The 19570-nt window shown below is 34.0% G+C and overlaps 1 protein-coding gene across 6 annotated transcripts in view; it reads left to right on the top strand.

Moving 5' to 3' along the window:
- LOC112686141 (ADAMTS-like protein 1) overlaps positions 1 to 19570 on the top strand; it is a 206022-nt gene that overhangs the window by 57960 nt on the left and 128492 nt on the right. For all 6 annotated transcript variants that reach the window (XM_025558312.1, XM_025558315.1, XM_025558311.1 and 3 more), the window contains one exon: positions 7762 to 7958. In XM_025558312.1, the coding sequence (XP_025414097.1) occupies positions 7908 to 7958 (51 nt within the window). In that variant the 5' untranslated portion in view covers positions 7762 to 7907. The remainder of the gene's footprint in view (positions 1 to 7761; positions 7959 to 19570) is intronic.

Raw genomic sequence — 19570 nt, 5'->3', positions numbered from 1 at the left:
AGAACGTACGGAGTACGTGATACAGTAAAAATACCCCGACCCCCGCCCGCGCCAGAGAAACGGAAAGACCGCGCAACCCTTTCCTTCCCGCGTGGTCCTGCAAAACTGTTTTTAATGGGAAATCGTCCGGGCCAGCGGTTCCGAATGGAATCGCTACAGCGCAGCAGCAGCGCCAGTAAACAATGCGAAACAAGACACAATGCCCCCCCCCCCCATTTCTGCCAGTACAACAACAACTACTGTAATAATAATAATATGCTATCCGTCTTTTCCGAACTCTTCTGACGACCGTTTCTCGTCCCGTTGCGAGCACGCCACTCTGGTTTTAGCGGACTTCGGTTTTGACGCTCGTGCAGAGTGGTCTCTGTCATGACGAACGGCAACGTCCGTGGTTCAGACGGTCGGTCTACGCCAGCGGTGCGCAAACATCCACGAACCTCGAATGAATTTTTTTCGGTCGAGTGATCGGAACGAGGACCGCTTGATCGTAAGACATTCAATTGTTGGCTATTTTAATACTTATTGAATTTAATCCAAAATATTTTTAAAGAAAAAAATAAATAAAAAAATTAGAGTTTTTTTTTTTTTTGTTTCAAGTCTAAAATATGAGTATAAAGTTATATAAAATAATGTACATGATACATAACTCTTTCATTCGGTGTTCAATTATCGGCGACCGCAGGTCGCGCACCACTGGTATACACGGTGACGATGGTCTCGATCATAGCAAGGCGTTTACGTGCGCGAATGCACGAACATACACACTTGCACTTGTAAACGAATTCTCGACGGTTCTGCAAGAGGAAAGCTTAAAAACAAGTCGATCAACAGAGTTGCTGTGCGTGGGCGAATGGGTTATGTCTCATAAATGTTAGCGATACGATAATTATTAGTATTATTATTATTTTTTACTTGTGCACTGCGTTGCAGACCGCGCGTGATATTCAAATTCGGATTTTAGTTTTTCCGCGGTACGTATTCATCATAATACGGCAGTACAATATAACAGCAAGTTGTCAACAAAAATCGGTTCGTAATTTTCATCATATTATGTTAGTACACGATGACGGTGTGAAAATTAATCTGTAAAAGTGTACTACAGAATTTTTGGTCGAAAAACGTTTTTACCCAAACTCACATTTTCAACGTTTGAAAACGTTTTAATTATAAATTTGTTGAAAGAATAATACTTGTACGCTAAGCCGAAACGGTTGTAAACAACTTTTCTGTGCGTTACAGTAAATACAATAATATTGTCGTAGTACTGAATGCATAACGATTTGATTAAGATTTGAAAAGAGCACACTTAGAATGTTAAATAATTTAACGAGTGTAATGTACATTCTTGAAGGAACCGCCAGGTCAATAAAACGTATTGAGTCCAAGTATTTGTTCATTCTAGTTAATCGGGTTTAATATTTATAGTCTCGTGAATCGTTGAAATGATTGAGGACGATTTATTTTTCAATTTGTTCGTATAAAAATCCGAAAACAGTTTGACCATTTGTTATAAATATTATAAACAAAAAAAAAAAAAGCTATTAAAATATATTCATTAAAAAGTAATTCACCGACTATTATACTGGTAATAAATGATTATTTAAAACGCGGTATTTTTTGTGTTTACAATATTATGGCCGCAGGGGTTCTTGTTATACGTATTTACCAAAGCATGCTATGTGGCGGCACGTAAAAGCTGTTTTTAGTGACTATAGAGATAATTTTCGTTGTACCTTAGTGGTGATTTCCTAATAATTTAAAAACATTTTATCCTTGTAAATATGTTTTAAATATCAGTTTAAAATTCGTTTATTCAACGAGCAGTTTAATGTTATTTTGAATTAAATGTTTTAACGATAGCATAAACAAGTTTGTAGTAAAACTAACTACGAACCCTTGTTTCAGATTCAATGGTATTTTTTTTATACCACCAACCGGGTTTAAAATTATTATGGTTGACAAATATTTGAAATTTTCTGGACTCTCAATAAATCTTGATAACTGACTGTTTTCAAAATGATAATACAAAACAAACTTAGATGATACTGTTTCGCATCCATTTTTTTTTTATCAATACAATTTTGAGATCAAAAGACAACAAATCAAAAAGTTCTTAAAGATACCATGAAAATAATAATTTTAATTTTGGAAGAAATATCAATAACAATTTTCATCGGAGACCCGCAATAATTTATCAAGGAAAATGTATTAATTAATAGAACAGACGGAGATATAAAACATTATGATTTATTTTATATTACACTTTCCATAAGAATACGGGGTTAGAATTTACTGTGATATAAATATTTTGTTACGCGTTCGAATCGTGTTATTTATTTAAATTTAAACAAAGATGATGCTCGGTGTTACGAATATTTGTTTATTATATTTGGCCAAGCAATAATGAAAAATTGTCATTTATTTAAAATGTACAAACGTCAACATTGCAGAACTTATTTGTTTTGCCAATTTTCGGACTCTCCCGTCTGGTCTTGAACCGCATAATCCCTGACCCGTTTGGGTTGTCGTTCAATTTAAATAAATTTGCATCCTCCGCTCGAGGTTTTTTTCCCTGTGCACTTAAGTCATAGCTCACTACGCAAACAAGTGGACGTGATCAGAATGAACCGATGACTTTGGCTGAACAGAATTATTATTAGCTCTGTTATTCCGCTTGTACTTCTCCTTGTTCGTCCTGTTTGCTTTTCTCTCTTCCTTTGAATTTATATTTCCGTCTTGTCGGAACATCTTCCGTCTTACTTCTGTACTATAATATGATGTTCTATTATAGTTTCAACATGGATATCGGCCAAATTATTTATAATGAAATGTGAATAATCGATAGGTGCACTTTGTAGCAATACTTAATTATATTTTTATGATTTCGTAATTAATAGTTTAATAATAATTGTAAAAATAATTATAGCAGTTAAAATAATAATTTTGGATATTGCGAAAAATATTATTAAATTATTTTATTTGAAAACAATTTGAATATTAAACACGAACACATAAAGTTGTAATAAGATCACCTAAGTAATTTATAAATATAAATTGTAAGTATTACGACGTTCAGAATCGCGCAAAACCATTTTCCGGTATTGGATTATTATAATTATCATTATGGTATAATCGAAATATATGTGCGATGGCGCTTCCTTGTCCCGTGGGTTCAAACGCTCCCTTCTGTTTCTCCGTGTTCCGGACCGCGCTCGATCGACACAGTGCATAGGGACATCAGCCAATTCATAGACCTATTAACTAAATACTATTAAACTAAGGTCTATGTATGGGCTACTCGTAATTAATGCTGAATAATTACCGACCAATTGAATAACGATAGGCCTTTCACTCGCCCTCCACTGTTTCCGTCGCCCGTCGTCCTTTTTTTTAACGTCGTTTCGCGACTGGTCAACGGCGGGCGACGGCACTTATTTTCGGCTCGTCGTTCCGCCAGCATAGAGAGCTCAACCTTGTTTGTGATATATTTCTTTGTTGTTAACATTATTTTTACCGTATGGTCGGTATTCTTGTACCCTTACATATTTTTGCGTTATTTATATTATCTGTGTGCCGTGTGCCACACAATTATTATTGTTCCTATTACCCCGATAACCGTCCAGAGGAGCCGATGGGAAAACCGTCTATGTAATTATTATATGTATACTATATTTTTTTTTGAATCTTCTTTTTATTCTGTCTGTCTGTCTGAGTTTTACGCCCGTTCGGATTTATCGATCATGTATTCTATATAGGTATATATATTTTCACAATATTTGAGTCAATATTTATTATTGTTATTATTAGGTGAAATATAATATATTATATATTTATAATTAAATAATACAAAATCCACGATGCTCTGGCCTCACAAGGTCTCGGCTCGTGGTTGACGATCTTTATTTATCTGTACTCGCCAAGTGATACTTGTAAGATAAACCTGAAGCCATCGATTCATGTTACAGTATTTTTAAAACACGTTGGCTTAACTTTAATAAAAATAAGTACATAATTGATCCATTTGATACATTTTTTATGTACTCGTATGCTTGTACAAACATGGGGTTTTAAAACAGTCAAATGTTTCTTCTGAAAATGTAGAAGTTTACACATAGGAGACATTTCACGACCAATCACAATGTATTAAATATTGATTTCGATTTAATCGAAAAAAAACTATAATTTTATTTTCATCAAACTATTTATCATAAATAATAAAATAACGTAATCGAAATCGATATTATTTATTGAATTCAAATTGAGAAGGATATTAAGAGTATATTATTAATATTATAGTATTATTTTTTATTGTAAACTAGCTATACGACTTGGTATTGTTCGGGAATATAATATTTAATTTTCTACGTTTAATGTCAATACGAAATAAGTGCGTAGAAATCGGTAGGTTGGGTAAGTGTTTCGAAAATAAAAACTAACAAAAGAATAAGTATCGACATTTGATAGCATTATTTAGTGAGAATAAAATACAGCTGAATACATTTTTATGACATATCTTAGAATCTTAAAGTATAATATAGTATTCCTTTTTAGAGTATTACTATGAAAATAAAATTCTACAATTTAAAGTTCGAGAAACATGACTGCTGATTTCAAGATAATAGGATACAGATCTGTGCGCAAGGGAGGGTTTTGGAGGTTCTAAACACTCTCCCCATTGAGGATCTTTATACATTCATTTTTACTAAGAATATACCTTGTCTTCATTCCATAAAAGTTAAACTAACTTTAAAATGCATACATAGTTAACTATTATTGTTTTAACAGTTTTACTCGATTTGATGCTTTTTTTTCTATTTAATTTTCGCGCATTTGTCCACCTACTGTCGATTATCATTGTAAATGGAGGCATCGATAGAACGCATTTTTACTGATAAGTCAGTTGTTCGAGCTGTTCAGATATTTTTTAACATTTATTGACTTTCGATCCAGGTATTTTTGATAATGAACATTCCAACATGTATGTTTTTATTTACTTCTTACCTAACATAACATGTATCATTTTGAACATCCCTCCTTCTTAGAACAATTTCTGCATATGGGTCTGATGGGGTGATTAGTTTTGCTAGCTAAATTAGAAAAAAATTCGAAATGCTTATACACAGCAATATAGCAATGGCATTCCTTGTTGTCTGGATTATAAACTTAGAATAAACGGTAATGTAATTACCGTTTTATAATGTAATGTAAATGCAATGTTAGAGAACCAAGTGAAACTTTTTAAATAATTTAAAAAAACAAAAATAACTAAAAAATTGTTCAATGATTACGTCAGTGAATAATTATCAACCAGAAAAAGTCTGTTTTTTTAATGTAATTTACAAATTATTATTATTATGATCGTCAATTTACTATATGTAACTATAAAATATATCTTAAAAATATTTTAAAAATTTTTTGCTATTACTTAAAAAAAATCGTAAGATATTTTATAACAGGGTTATAAATTTAAAAAAAAAATGTAACACGTTGGACTTGATAGTAATTAAAATAATTTATTAAAAAATATATTAAAAGTATTCTATTTTATTGTTTTTACGATTCAATAATCTCCCGAAATGTGTTCGTTTATTCATGCATATTAATAGGCAATATAAATATGATTTGAAATAACATACGTAATAAAAAGAAGTGCACATTACTCGATGATATTATATAAAAAAAACCATAATTTATCGGTATAACGTAAGAGTGATGTATGAACATTGATAATGTTACATTATTAGTCGGAATTGATGTATTCAAAACGGATTACGCGTATTGTGCTTATTAAAGTATACACTCTGCTCATTTAAAATTTATTTGATTAAAATAATTCAATCATCCATACAGTACCACAAATGGTTTGTACCAATAATTTATATGTTTTGTGTAAAATTGTTGTTTTTGGAATTGTATTCAATAAATAAGTAAATTATATTAGTTTTAAAATTAGATATAACATCAATAATAGTGTATTTTAGGTTCAGTTAATAGTTTGAGTAGAATTATCGAAATTGGTGTTTAAAAAAATAGATAATTGAAAATAATACTATTAAAACAGCAATATAATTTATAAATTGCTGTGGGCTTTGCAGCAATCATAGGTCATGTAAATCATAAATTTTCACTTCCTCCTAGCACCAATATCTTCACAGCTGAAACATATGCCATCTTTGAAGCACTGAAAATCGCCTCCTCCTTAAATCCAGATTCTTTCACCATCATAGGTGACTCTTTGAGTGCTTTAATATCTATCTCAAATCCATACTCCAAGAATGAACTAGTACAACACATCCAAAAACTGTTATGTATCTCTAACAAAACTTTCTCTTTCATGTGGGTTCCCTCTCACGTCGGAATTTCTGGTAATGAAAGAGCAGATAAATCCGCAAATGAAGCCACACTTCCTCATAATGCCTTAAAAATAAACTTAACTATATCCTCTGAATTGCTCGACATCATTAACACAAAAATCTCCGACACATGGCAAACAAAATGGACCAGCGTCCTTCCTTCAAATAAACTGAGAAATATCAAGCCTTCCATAAAAAAATGGAATTTCCCCTGTAACCTCAAAAGAAGGGATGAGGTCATTATAACCCGTGCCAGAATAGGTCACACTCATCTCACCCACTCATTCCTCATCACCAAGGAACCCGCTCCACTTTGTGACGCATGCAACGTGGACCTGTCGATTGACCACATTGTCACTAGATGCCCAAAATACGCCGTAGCTCGGAAAAGATTTATCTTCTCTCCGACTTGCCCTCAGCGAAGAAAACACAGAAGCTATATACAATTTGTTTTATTTTATACATTTAAATAATAAGTTGTAAATATTTATAATTTTACATTGTTATAACTTTCTGTATGCTAATAACCTAAGCTGTTGAAGCCTTATCATTAATAAAAAAAAAAAAAAAAAAAAACAATTTATAAATTAACAAATTGTTGTGTACAGATACCGGGTTAGATCAAAATTACAATTTTTTAACAAATTATGCAAATAATTACATAAAATGTTCGAAAAGTATTTTACACAATAATTTAATGTTTGTATGTATTAAGATATTCCTAAATTAAATAAGATCACTTTTTGCATCAAGAACATGGTAATCATTTTAATTAAGTTAAACATTCGCAAACATTTCTCTTAAAATTGTTATCTATATTATTGTCGTTGCTGGTCATGTCATTGGATTGCAATTCACAATGACCAAACTTGAACGCTGAGAATTAATTAATAAAAAACAAAAATTATTCAAGTACCCTATTCAACATTAAATTTTAAAATTTACATTAATTGGAAAATATTTACTCAAGTGTTATACTAATATTAAATCATCGCAGTAAAATCAAATTGGTAAGATACAGGAATAAATAAATTTAAAAGGTCTACAACAAATAAATTTAATATAATACATAATAAAAATATTAAAGAATTGATCAAATATTTATTTAATATTACATATTTATCAATGAACGTTAAATAAATCGAGTCAACCACGGCCATCACAGATATAGCGGAGTGGTTGGCGATATATTTGCTATCATAGAAATAGAGATAGATTGATAAATAGATATATGGATACATGAATAGAAAAAAAGAGAATGAGAGGCAATTATTTGTAAGAAAATGTAACAAATGAAGCATTTATGGTCGGTACAAATGCAATAATGCACACACGTACAGTGCACTGCTGCGATTACCGATTTAAATTATGATTTACTAATCCGCCACAACGGTTTTAATGGTTTCAGGATTACAGTGGAAAATCCCGGATGATCAAACCCTCGCAGTAATTTTTCTAAAAGAAGAAACGCCGATCCTCGGGTGGTCCGAGGCTCTTGCAAGAACAACTATTTAACATTTAAAGGCAAGAAAACAGAGGCAAGAACGGTAACCAATGGCGTACGCCATACGACTTCTCGCCGCCATGCCAATCGTAGCTCTTGTGGTGAGTACCTTTCTATATACATTGCTCATTAAGTTTTTATATTAGTATACTATGTTAAAAAGAAAACATTTGATTATCATCTATCAGCCAAAATTGGGAAAAAAAATCAAAATGATGAATAAAAAATAAAAGTATGAACGACTGATTATTTTATGAACTAAAGATAATATTTTATTTAAAATAGCTTAAGTTGTGAATACAAAATAAAAATTATTCTGAATAGTTAAACTTGTGTATAAACTGATTGTTCTGAATAAATCTATTAAATAAATTGTGTATAATATTCACAACAAAATAAAGGCCCCATGTGCGAGTACTTAACATGTCGATCGCGAGTGCTAAACCAGTTAGATCAACCATTAATCTATACCAATAATGGTAATAATATCATGTATGATCTTTTTTTTCGATAGCAGATAATATATTATGAATAAGAAACACATCAATTTCAATTTTCATAAAATTGGAATTTCAACTTATCTAGGAATCATTTGAAATAAACACGATTATGTGGAATAATGAATAACGAATAATTGAATAAAGAATAACTAATAATTTAATTAGTAAAATAATTAATCGAATAATTTTTTATTGGATTAATGCCTAATTCTGTTATCAATGCCGTTGTAGGAATATAGGATAGTGATCAGGATGATCAGTCGAGGTGCGACTACTAATCAGAGACCCTTCAAAACAAAAAAAAAAAAAAAATAATAAATAAATAAATAAACAAAAATTGATATAATCAAGTAAAACTTTGTTTACATTTGGCCTGGAACTCTAACGGGCGAGAATAAACGAATGCGGATTAATAATCAATTCTAATATAATATTTTAGGACAGTTTTTTTCTTGAATCATCATTTAGTAATTAATGATAACATGTTTTGTGTACAATGTATAATTATAATGAAATATTTTATAATATGCAATTAAAAACCTGTATCGGAGATCATAGAAAATAAATCTCTACTCTTATGCATTACACCTTCGACAAATCCCCGATGATGTTGGTGAAATATAATATGTAGGTTTCTTGTTTTTCATTAATGATGGGTGCTCGTATCATATGATGAACAATTTTTTTCCGATGATTGTGGATTGGGAGCTCGATTGTTCATAAGTAAAAAGGGACATGCGTAAAGTCGTTTTGTTGCAAAAATATACATTGTCCAAAGATTTAATAATTAAAGATGAGAAACGAATTAAACATCTCATTAAAATAGCATTGTTATGTCGAGTGCACTGCAGAATGATCCGCTACAAATATTGTACGTAAGACGTCGAAACCACTAGATATGATATATTTGTAAGTAAATTGAAAATTAAGCAAAAATAAAAATAAAAAATATAGGATCGAATCGTTTCCTCATTTCGGCAGCCTGGCATCTATACCGTCCTTATGCCCCCAGTGTAGTATGTTTAGGTACTTGATTGGTGTGTATACCCTGTGTTTACTATTGTTTTTTTATAAATTTCATATGTGTTTGAAATAAACTTTTGTTATAATATTCCGTTGAAATATGCGACCACGTACACCGGTTAGGTTAGTTATCACTACTGATAATAACAACGAAAACGTATCGATATCGTATTCTACGTGAAGACATATTATATTTCATACGGAAGCCAATGATTTCGGTGGTTATTTTTTTTCCCTTATTGTTCTGGTATTTATAATATATTCTTATGGTTTAACTTTTATGATCGATCGTTTATATACGTTAACTACAAACATACACACACACTGAAACATGTATGTATATATACATACATATATATAAATCTATAAATTCAACTTTATTGATTTCGTTTAAAATAATGTTCCATACGGTTCGTTTTTCGAAATTCCTAAACCTATTGTTTGGAAAGAAAAAGAGACGAGGGTGAAATAAAATAATAATGATATGTATAAATAATATTTGTTTATTTTTTTGTTGTTTTTTCAGTGGTTTTTGTCGGTTCACATGCTGCTATTGAAAAAATTATAATAATAAAAGGTGTGTGTGCCGACGCGCGCGTACATGCGCATAGAATTATGCAACCCCCTGGAGTTATATAAGCACCCCGCAACGGTTTTTTTTTCCATCCCGTTTTATTTTTATCCCAAAAGAAATCCGCTCGCATGGTCTTCTCTACCTTATCACACCTACCCATCGCTTGTCTCACAGATTTATTTCGAACAATAACGAAACCAAACATTACGTATTACCGTGACCGCCCGTGGATCCTTTACGTGAATATTTTTACATCGCCACGGTCGGCGGAGTTTTTCACGCGCACCGTGTGTGATTTACGGCCGCGCGCGCGCCTTTTTCGTAACACTTCACGGCGGCCGTCGCACGAGAAAACGGGTGTGACGCATGTGCTCGTGTGCACCGACCGCCGCCGAGGAGAAACGCTGCGAGTCGACGCGCGTTTCCGGAAACGCGCGCAACGTTCAGAACGCATTGGACGGTTATCCTCCGCACGGTGTCTGCGGTACACGCGTACGCGCGGACAGCCCGTCCGTAAGACCGTCGAGCTCGGACCGTGCGAGAGGTCCGGCGAAAGGTTGGGTCAGGGAGGGCTAGAGCCCCGGGGCCCGTACGTCCGAGAGGGCCCGTCGTCTCGGGTTTTTTTTGCAATATTTTTACTGTACTCAAGTACGTACAAGCGGTACCTTCACACGATGCGTCGTCGCGACTGTTCGAATTCGAGACTCGACCGAAAACACGTTTTCAGCGGGGGACAGGGCCTTTTGCGACTTCGGCCGGAGCGTTACGCGCGGATGCAACTCAAATTGTTTTATCTGTAAAGTTGCACTGGCGCGTAACGCTCCGGTTGAAGTCGCAAAAGACGTCCCTAGGTCGTTCTTATCTCGTACAGGCCACCGACCGCGTTCGATGTCTAGGCCGTATTCTTCCACTTCCTGATGGTAGCCAGCCGCGTCCGCGATCCCCTCGCGATACGTCCCTGTACATGACCTACACCAGGAGTTGCCAATCATTCGATCTTCCTAGACAATAAATGTGTTAACTTTTCTTTGGAGCTTAGAACTCTTATGAGAGCTCATAAAAAATCTAAAAGTCTCTTCCTAAAGACCTAAATCCTTCTGGATGTCGATCACCAGGGACATAAAGTTTCAAATGTAGTTCACTTGTTCGAAAAGGTTGGCGATCCCTGACCTACACCTTTAGCTGCACGTTGGGCCCTCGAACCGCGACTAGGTCGACCTAAAGAGCTTCTCACGCGAACGCGCGTAGACTTGCACGCATGCATCGAAAAACCTTGCACCCGGGCCGTCGGTCGATCCACATTTGTGCGAATCGCGATCGCACCTCAACCGCAGAACTTCCGTTCGATCTTTTCACTCGTGTACCGCACTCATCGCGGCCGCGTGTCTTTGAACCAAACGCGCGCAGAAGTCATAATTTTCGGTGACCAAACGGTCCGTCGCGTGATACGATTCAAACGCAATGCATTTTACACCCGTACACTCGTTTTATTGCGTTGCACGTGTAACTCAAAATTGTACACGACCTGACCAAACGTGCGTGTATGTATATGAAAAATAAATTACAACTGTGTGTGATGCTACAGCTAATGATTATAACCCAACCCCTACGGTTTTTTTCCCCTCGTAACGTTCGTACGTTGTTGGTGGAGAAAATTTCTTTCTCATACATATTTCATGTACCATAAAAATAATCAATTGTAAAAGAACTAATTTTTAAGACGACATTTTACTATTCTCCCAACGAAAGTTAATTGTTGATTAATTTTTCAAACGTAGTGTTTACGAACAAGAATTTAGTATAGCTATTATTAAATCGTTTAAATGTTATTCTTTGTTGTCGACGCAACTCTCTCCGATATTTCTAAGAGTGTAACAATAACAATTTCCCGATGATTTTTTCATCGTACATTGAACACATTCCTGCAATGTACCTATATCGAAGCACAGATAGATATGTGTTCGTTGAACGGCTCTTAATCGATCACTAAACTGATTACTAACGTGCTGTCACAAGTCTTATGTAAACATATGTATTTATTCACTCGAATCGTTTTTATTAGCTACATAGTATACCGGTCTATTATCGAACAATAATTTATTCCGAAACCCATTCCAATACACTTCTCATTTCAATTACTTTGAACGTCATTGTTGAAACGAAATTCGAACAAATGTATTTAAAGCACACACCTAATGTACAAATCAATCGTTCAAGAATACGACATTTTTATTCATTTTCGTCGATCGCAGAATCACAAACATTGGTTTAAATTGTTTTGATCCAAGTTTAGTAATCTATTAAGTATTTTTATTTACAACGATAATAACATAGTGGCTTTCGACATGGTTACACACAGCGAAAGAATAAATGTGCACAGCTATTTTACGACAGTTTGTCTGGCGCTGAACGTTTTGGATCGATTTCTTTGCCATACTTACACTTTTTTTATATTTATATATAAATTATAGCTTCACGGTTTATGCTGTGTTCGTTTTATAAAACAATATAATAAAAATATTTCAAGTCGTAGATCAATTTTAACCGAGTTCGTTAGCATCATGAAAGTACACATTGAAAAGTACACTCGTACTAAATGGAATAAAATTACCGATTCGCAAAATATTCTCAATAAACCTATTTTTTGAATATAATGAAGAAACTGCAACGACGACGTTTTCAGTTTTACCGTTCGCGGTTTTCCTTTGCCATCAGTATGCTCCATACTATTAATTCGTTGTCCGATAATAGTAATAATTCGATGTCTAAGGCTGGCAAATTCGGCAGTCATTATTGTTTGTATTTATAAAAGTTAAATTACCACAGTATTAAGCCATCCGTTGACTGTATGTGCAACTGAATTTTCTATTGTAATATTATATGAAACGCTTCATAGCTATTGCATTTTCTACATATTTCCCGAAGTTTTCTTCGTGAATTGTATTCTATTATTCCATAACTAGTTGTTCGTATTAAATTTAATAAAACTTTTCGAAAACAAAAAACAAAAAATATTAATAAAACTTTATTCTCGAAAGAGAGGAAAATTTTTTTTATGAATATATTGCTTTAGTGGCATAAGCCTTTGAAGTTTGTCGTTGTTTACTTAAATAAAGTACCATTGATAATAATTCTTAATTTATATAAATATATTAAGTTCATTATATATTTGTGCTCCTGTAACGTTATTTTTACACGATAACACCGTCCTGGCGTTTATTATATTGTACTTAACGAATAATCACATGCAAATATAAATCATCACTATGCAAGTAATATTGATATAATAAGTAAATTCCGCTAGTATGCAATTTTTTAGAATCCTTAACATTAAAATAACCGTAGTGTTGAAATTACTTTAACAAAAGTTATGTGCGTAAATGTGTGAGCCAATTTTACTCTACGATCTAATGAAATCGTTTATATATATATATATATATAATATTTCATCAATACCTCAAACATAATCATACAAACTGTAAATAAATTGAAAACTGATGTGTTCAACTCACCAAACTTATATTGTTTCAAATCGTAATGTAATTTTCTAATTTTTTCACTTTATTTCATAATATTTTATTGTATATAATATTATTTATTTGTAATAGGGCCTTGTTCGTTTGAAATCAAATAAATAAATAATGAAAATATTTTATTCTTTCCGATTCTGACAGACGATAACTAAGAATGAAATATATTATTAAAGTTAATGCATTATGAAAAAGGAAATACAATAATATACCACTACAGCAATATTCTTTAGTCCTTCAAAAGTATTTTATGGAATCCAAAGTTTCCAACAATATTAAGCAATTTATAATTCGAATAGGTACTCAAATAAAGATTTATTGATTTGTTTTTGTATAATTTTAACGCTAATTATTATTAATTGATTAGCGATCACTGACCAAGAGTATTTTTTAAATTTTATTTATTTTATTTTTTTATCAATTTTTATTTAATCAATTCAAAAAGTTTAACAATTCATTTAATTATATTTTAATTCTATAATGATATTGCATTTTACTATAGCGGTACAGTTAACGCAAATACACGTTCATATTCAATGATTTTATATTTTATCAAAATAATATAAAACAACACTAAAATTAAAATATAATTTTATGATATTATTATCAAAAGCAACATTCAATAAAGTCTATAACATTTTTAAAATGATTATATAATACCATGTTATATATATGATGTACGTACTTGTGTTCGTTATACGTATTAATAGTCATTCTTCGTTTAATACTAGTGTATCATATTATCGAAAACATAGAATGATTCAGTATTATACACAAACCTTAAAAAAAAAAAATTGCATAATCAATAGGTAATACAATGGTAAAGAATATACATGAAATAATCTTTTGTACAACAACATTCAAAGAACGGTACTATTACTGTGAACAATATTGAACCCAAACATGCAGTAGTTCATCATTTCTTGTAATACACAACATAATTAAATTGTAGAGAAATTAATTGCGATATATATAGTAACGCCAGTTAGTTAAGCCATGGGATTGGTACCCAGAGAGGTGGGATTTAGATTATTTTTTTAGGATGTTAAAATGTAATTTTACCAATAGCGCATACCATATGCATAAAACTAGTCTGAAAAAATTGAATAGACATTGGAGTGTACTAAGCAACTTCCCTAATTTTGCTTTTTTATATATTTTTAGCTTGAGATGGTACCTTCATCAAACCGTATGGTAATTAATTATTATACGAGTTCAATTTTTCAGCATTTGAAATTTATTTAGATAGTTTTTCCTTTTCTTCGAAAACCATACAGTCTAGAGACGAGTGGAATGTTATTATAATGCACAATATTATGTGTGTAAAATCATAATAGAATTCTTATTTTTTATAAAGGGTATTTTTTTTCTAATTACAAAGAAGTATAAAACATTTTAATTTTCGAATTCATTCAAAACGTATGCATAATGAGTGGTGAAGATGAAGATAATAGAAGTAAGGTTTTAATTAAATCGTTCGGCGCCTCCCGCTTGTATATTTATTATCATCACCACTGTTATAATAATAATTAAAACAAATGATTGTATAATTTCATCGTTTGATTACAATATCGGTTAACGTTAATGATAAATGATAAATAATCTTTATTATTTGCACCTAAATCTCGATTCGGGTCGTGATGACAATCATAAAGAATTCGATAAGACAGCCTTATTGATCGTGCACTTGAAAGCGTTGACTGTTCTTTTTGAGAATGTCGTCAAGGCGGAATTTTTTTATTTGTGATAACTTTTACGTTTAGTTTCTTATATTGTTTAAACTCGATTCTTTAAGTATATTTTCGTAAATTAACGCGTGGTTGAGTAATTTTTATTATACGTGATGTAATATTCTTTCTTCCAATAATTGTAAAATGTACGAAAATCGCATGAACGCGTTGACAGGGACAATTATCAGACTTTTATTCTCCACAAAATTACAGTATTTCTAAAGCCATCAATGTTTTTCTTTCAGCCCCAATACCGCAGTTGCATATTATAAACATACGAGCTTGTCCTGTTTAAATGTGTGATAAGCATACAAATTAAAATACACGAACCTAATGCAGATTTGGTATGCTGCGGTGTAAAATTATCTCGTCAAAATGTTAATTAAAATTACGATAAATGTCGGAAAGAGTTAGTTAACCGATCGATATATTGAAGCTTAAATGTTATGTCAAATTAAAAACGAATTCAAATCACGGTGTTGATTTCGATCAAAATATCGTGTCCAAGGTTTCGCTTCGCACTTAACGTTTAATTCTGCATGGATTAATACGTTCAATTATTGTTTGCCGATTATATTCACGAGCCACGAATGAGCTTTCCGTTTTAATATTCGAATGCTTTATCTGTAAAACGAAATTATATCCACAACCCATACTTGACGAAAAACGGTGGAAAACGATGCCAATAATGACACATGTTTTCGTCGGACACGTACGACACGGATGAAAACGATGTAGTTGCGTGCGGACTTGTTCACGGGCAAAACAACGGTGCTCATCCAGAAAATCTATTCCGTGGTATTGTACAGCTGTAATGCTTATGTATTGTTGCGGTTCCGCGAGCGTGGCCTTGGTATTGGGATGGACCTTGAGGGGTTGACTTTTCGACGCTTCTAGGTTACCTTTACGTTTCCCACAACGGACGGCCCTGAACGACTATCGGTCGACTATGAATTTGCATACGTTTCAACTCTTGGGATATAATTATTATTGATTGACTACGCGTCCGGATTGATGGTCTGTTTCCACGCGAAGTCTATTTTACCGTCACCAGTGAGTGCCGCTGTGCGCAGCGGAAGGATTAAGAAAAATGTACATGCTCTGTGCACGCAATTTAATACCGAGGACGTGATCATCGCCTTCCGTCCCGCAATGTACGTACCGTATTATAATGTTTTGTTTTGATTACTCCGTTAATTAATGCGTTTGCGACTACACGAAATCGGTGCGATGTGTAATAATCTTAAAAACGATAACACGAAATCGGATTAGAAAACCACTCTTTTCCTGGTCACGTTCTAGGTTTAGTGGCAGAGTGGTGCAGTGGTCACACAATGTGACTACGACGCGTGCAGTCACCAGTTCGAGCCCGGCTCAGTGAAAAAAATATTCTGCAGAGTTTTCTGCAGTCTCCCTCTCCTGCGGTCATTCTGGTTGCCTACTCTGTCTCCCACCGGACCCACTCCACTGGGAGTGAAGTCCACATACGTGTAAATTATCTTCTTAGAGAAAGGGGTACAAATGCCTCTTAGTGCACTCTACCACTCCCAAGCGAAAAAGACATCGATAAAGACCCAGATGGTCGTTTCGATTCAAATTTGAAAAAAAAAAAGCATTCTATAAAAAAAATTATAAATTATAGTCTTATATTATTTATAGATATAAATTATATTGCTTATATTCCAGTACGATTTTGGTTTACGGAATTCGTTCAATTTTATCATACTCAGCATTCAACAGAAAGTTGAATGGGTCCATGGCGAAACAGAAATATTAATTGTCCAACCCTTATAATTAATATTTCTCTGTGATTCTTTTATTTAAAAATATAACGGTTAGATTTTTTTATTTCCTAATTTAAATTTGTATTGCTCTGCACTCTCCTCCTTCTTCTTCTCCTTCGTCTTTCTACCGACTATTTGGGGTCGGCCAAACACTTTGCATTACTCTGCACTCTAATAAACAATTATTTAAATATGTTTCTCTCGAGCTCTTAACAATATCAGTTACAGTATTAATTAAAACGAATGCTGCAAAAGTCATAAGAAATGTATTAACACAATACAATTTCTGTGTAACCTCAGAGTATTTTTTCACTTTAATTAAAATGTAATTTAAGCAAATGCCTCAGTTTTCACTTTGTAATTTTACATGATATCGATATTGCTATAAACATAGTACTAAGCTACACTAATTATTTCCATTTTAATCCATTCATTTCTCTGCCTTGCAAATGTTTTTATGTAAAAGTCTTATTCTTAAGTCTTCTACAGATTGATTTATTTCCGCTAAATTTTTGATAATGTGTTTTATTTGTAAAATGTGCATACACATGTTCCGGAAAATCTCAACAGTAATATCATATTTAATGAATAAAAAGTTGATGCTAAACTTCACCAACATAATGCATGTATCTTTTACGGAACATTTTATTTACATAATCTCTCTATTAACGTCGAATCTTTTTACTTATATTTTTCGGCTAATTTTATGATTCTGATCGAATAATGATTTATACCGTGGAGATTTTTAAATCATACACATTTATGTAACGTCGTTGTAATGCAAATGTTTTACACGCTCGTTTATATGTATTATACACTTATACGAATATAGTTTTGGCGCATAAGCAATATTATGATTATACCCACATTTTGTGTAAGCTTAAAAAGTATATCAAAGCATTTCTGTTGGTAATTTTGTTCAGATTGAATGGAAACACAGACACCGTTTGAGTAATATTAACCGATTGGTCGCAATCCTCAATCATTCGTCGAAAATATAGATCACGGCACTGGTTTTGTTAATTTGGAATGCTAACAAACCGTTGCGCAAACAGCGAACGAACGGCGGTCATAAACGTCTCACAATTTAATTTTAAACCTATCATTTCGACTGTTGTAGTTAAAATTTAAGACTACGTAACGTACGAGTCACGTCCGTATTAGAGTTTTTCCATTTTATTCGTCGCTTAATAATCGATACGTGTTAGGGGCCTCGATCAGAGGAAGGAAGGAGTTTCTTAGCGAGACTAAAGCCTTGTACACGTTTTTCAATACCGCTAAAACTGCGCTGAGCACGATGTGAACACGATGGGAAACCTTTTCTATAGTACAGCGTGAACCGCACTACGAAACCCTAACGAATCCGCGCGCACGACACACACCCGACTGCGGTTTCACGTCCGATCGGTTTCCAAGTCGATTCGCACTGGTCGAACCGGTACGGGACAGGTTTTCGGCACTCTCCGGGACAGCCGGTTCCGTTTTGTGCGGTAGCATCACCGCCCAAGGGCACGTTTGTTCAACGAACTCGTCCGACGAACGTCGTAGCCTTTTGAGTAGTTTCCCCGTGCTCCGGGATAAACGCACCGTTGCATTACCCTTTTATCTCGTCGCTGCGCTCGTGGGCGCGCGAGTACTGCACACGAAGGGACCCGGGTGAAAACGGGCGTCGCGGTCCTAATGGATTTCGTCTTCGGGAATTTTCGAGGACGCGCGACGAGGACGAACCGCACACATTGCACCGGGTGACGGTGCCGGGGGTGTGGGGGCGGCGGCGGAAAGAATAAGAGCCATAAATAAAAACGTAACGTGGCGGCCGTAGGAAAACAGTGCTCGGAATCCATTTCCGTCCCCCCCCCCCCCCCCCCCCCCCCCGTGACCCGTGCCGACGCGATGCGCGTGCAGTGCCGGAGACGCAAATTCGATTTGGTCCTATTACCGACCGCGGTCCGATATTTACAAGCCCATTTCCGGTAGATCTAAAGAAAACATCGTGCGCGCAAAGTGTCTATTAAATATATATATAAAAGAATAATAATGGTATATAAAATAATGATAATACATTCATATATATAGACATGCTTGCCCAACAGTGTGAAATGTTTTTCGGAACAGAAAAAAATAACGTTTAAAATACGTGTCCCGAACGTTTTATCGATTTTAGACATTGTTTTTTCGTTCACCTCTTACACGTTGCTCCATATAACGTTTACTGCCCGTATACCGCACCGTATCAAGGCCGGCGATCCGCGCGAGGTCCTCACGCCATTTGGATTCGATGGTTTTTTTTTTTTTTCAATTCCTTTCCCTTATCGTCCCGGGGCGTTTTTTTTTTTTTTTTTTACTTTTCTAAGAATCCGATTTTTATTATTGCACGCGCTCCGATCAAAAGGAGAATCGCGTGCAGCAGTCACCCAGAAAATTGCGATACCGCGCGACGCCCCGCCGACACCCAGTGCCGACTCGTCAACGCCAATCATCCCGTAGTCCCACTCGCATATTTGTTTCGCACGTACTATTGACTGGCGAAGGATCACTGTTTTGTATGGCCGTCGCGGAACCGAATCGAAAG

This window comes from Sipha flava, unplaced genomic scaffold, assembly GCF_003268045.1.
Source record: "Sipha flava isolate LNK unplaced genomic scaffold, YSA_version1 2_pilon_pilon, whole genome shotgun sequence".
Classification (NCBI taxonomy): Eukaryota; Metazoa; Arthropoda; class Insecta; order Hemiptera; family Aphididae; genus Sipha; species Sipha flava.
This window is presented reverse-complemented; position numbering and strand designations above follow the sequence as displayed.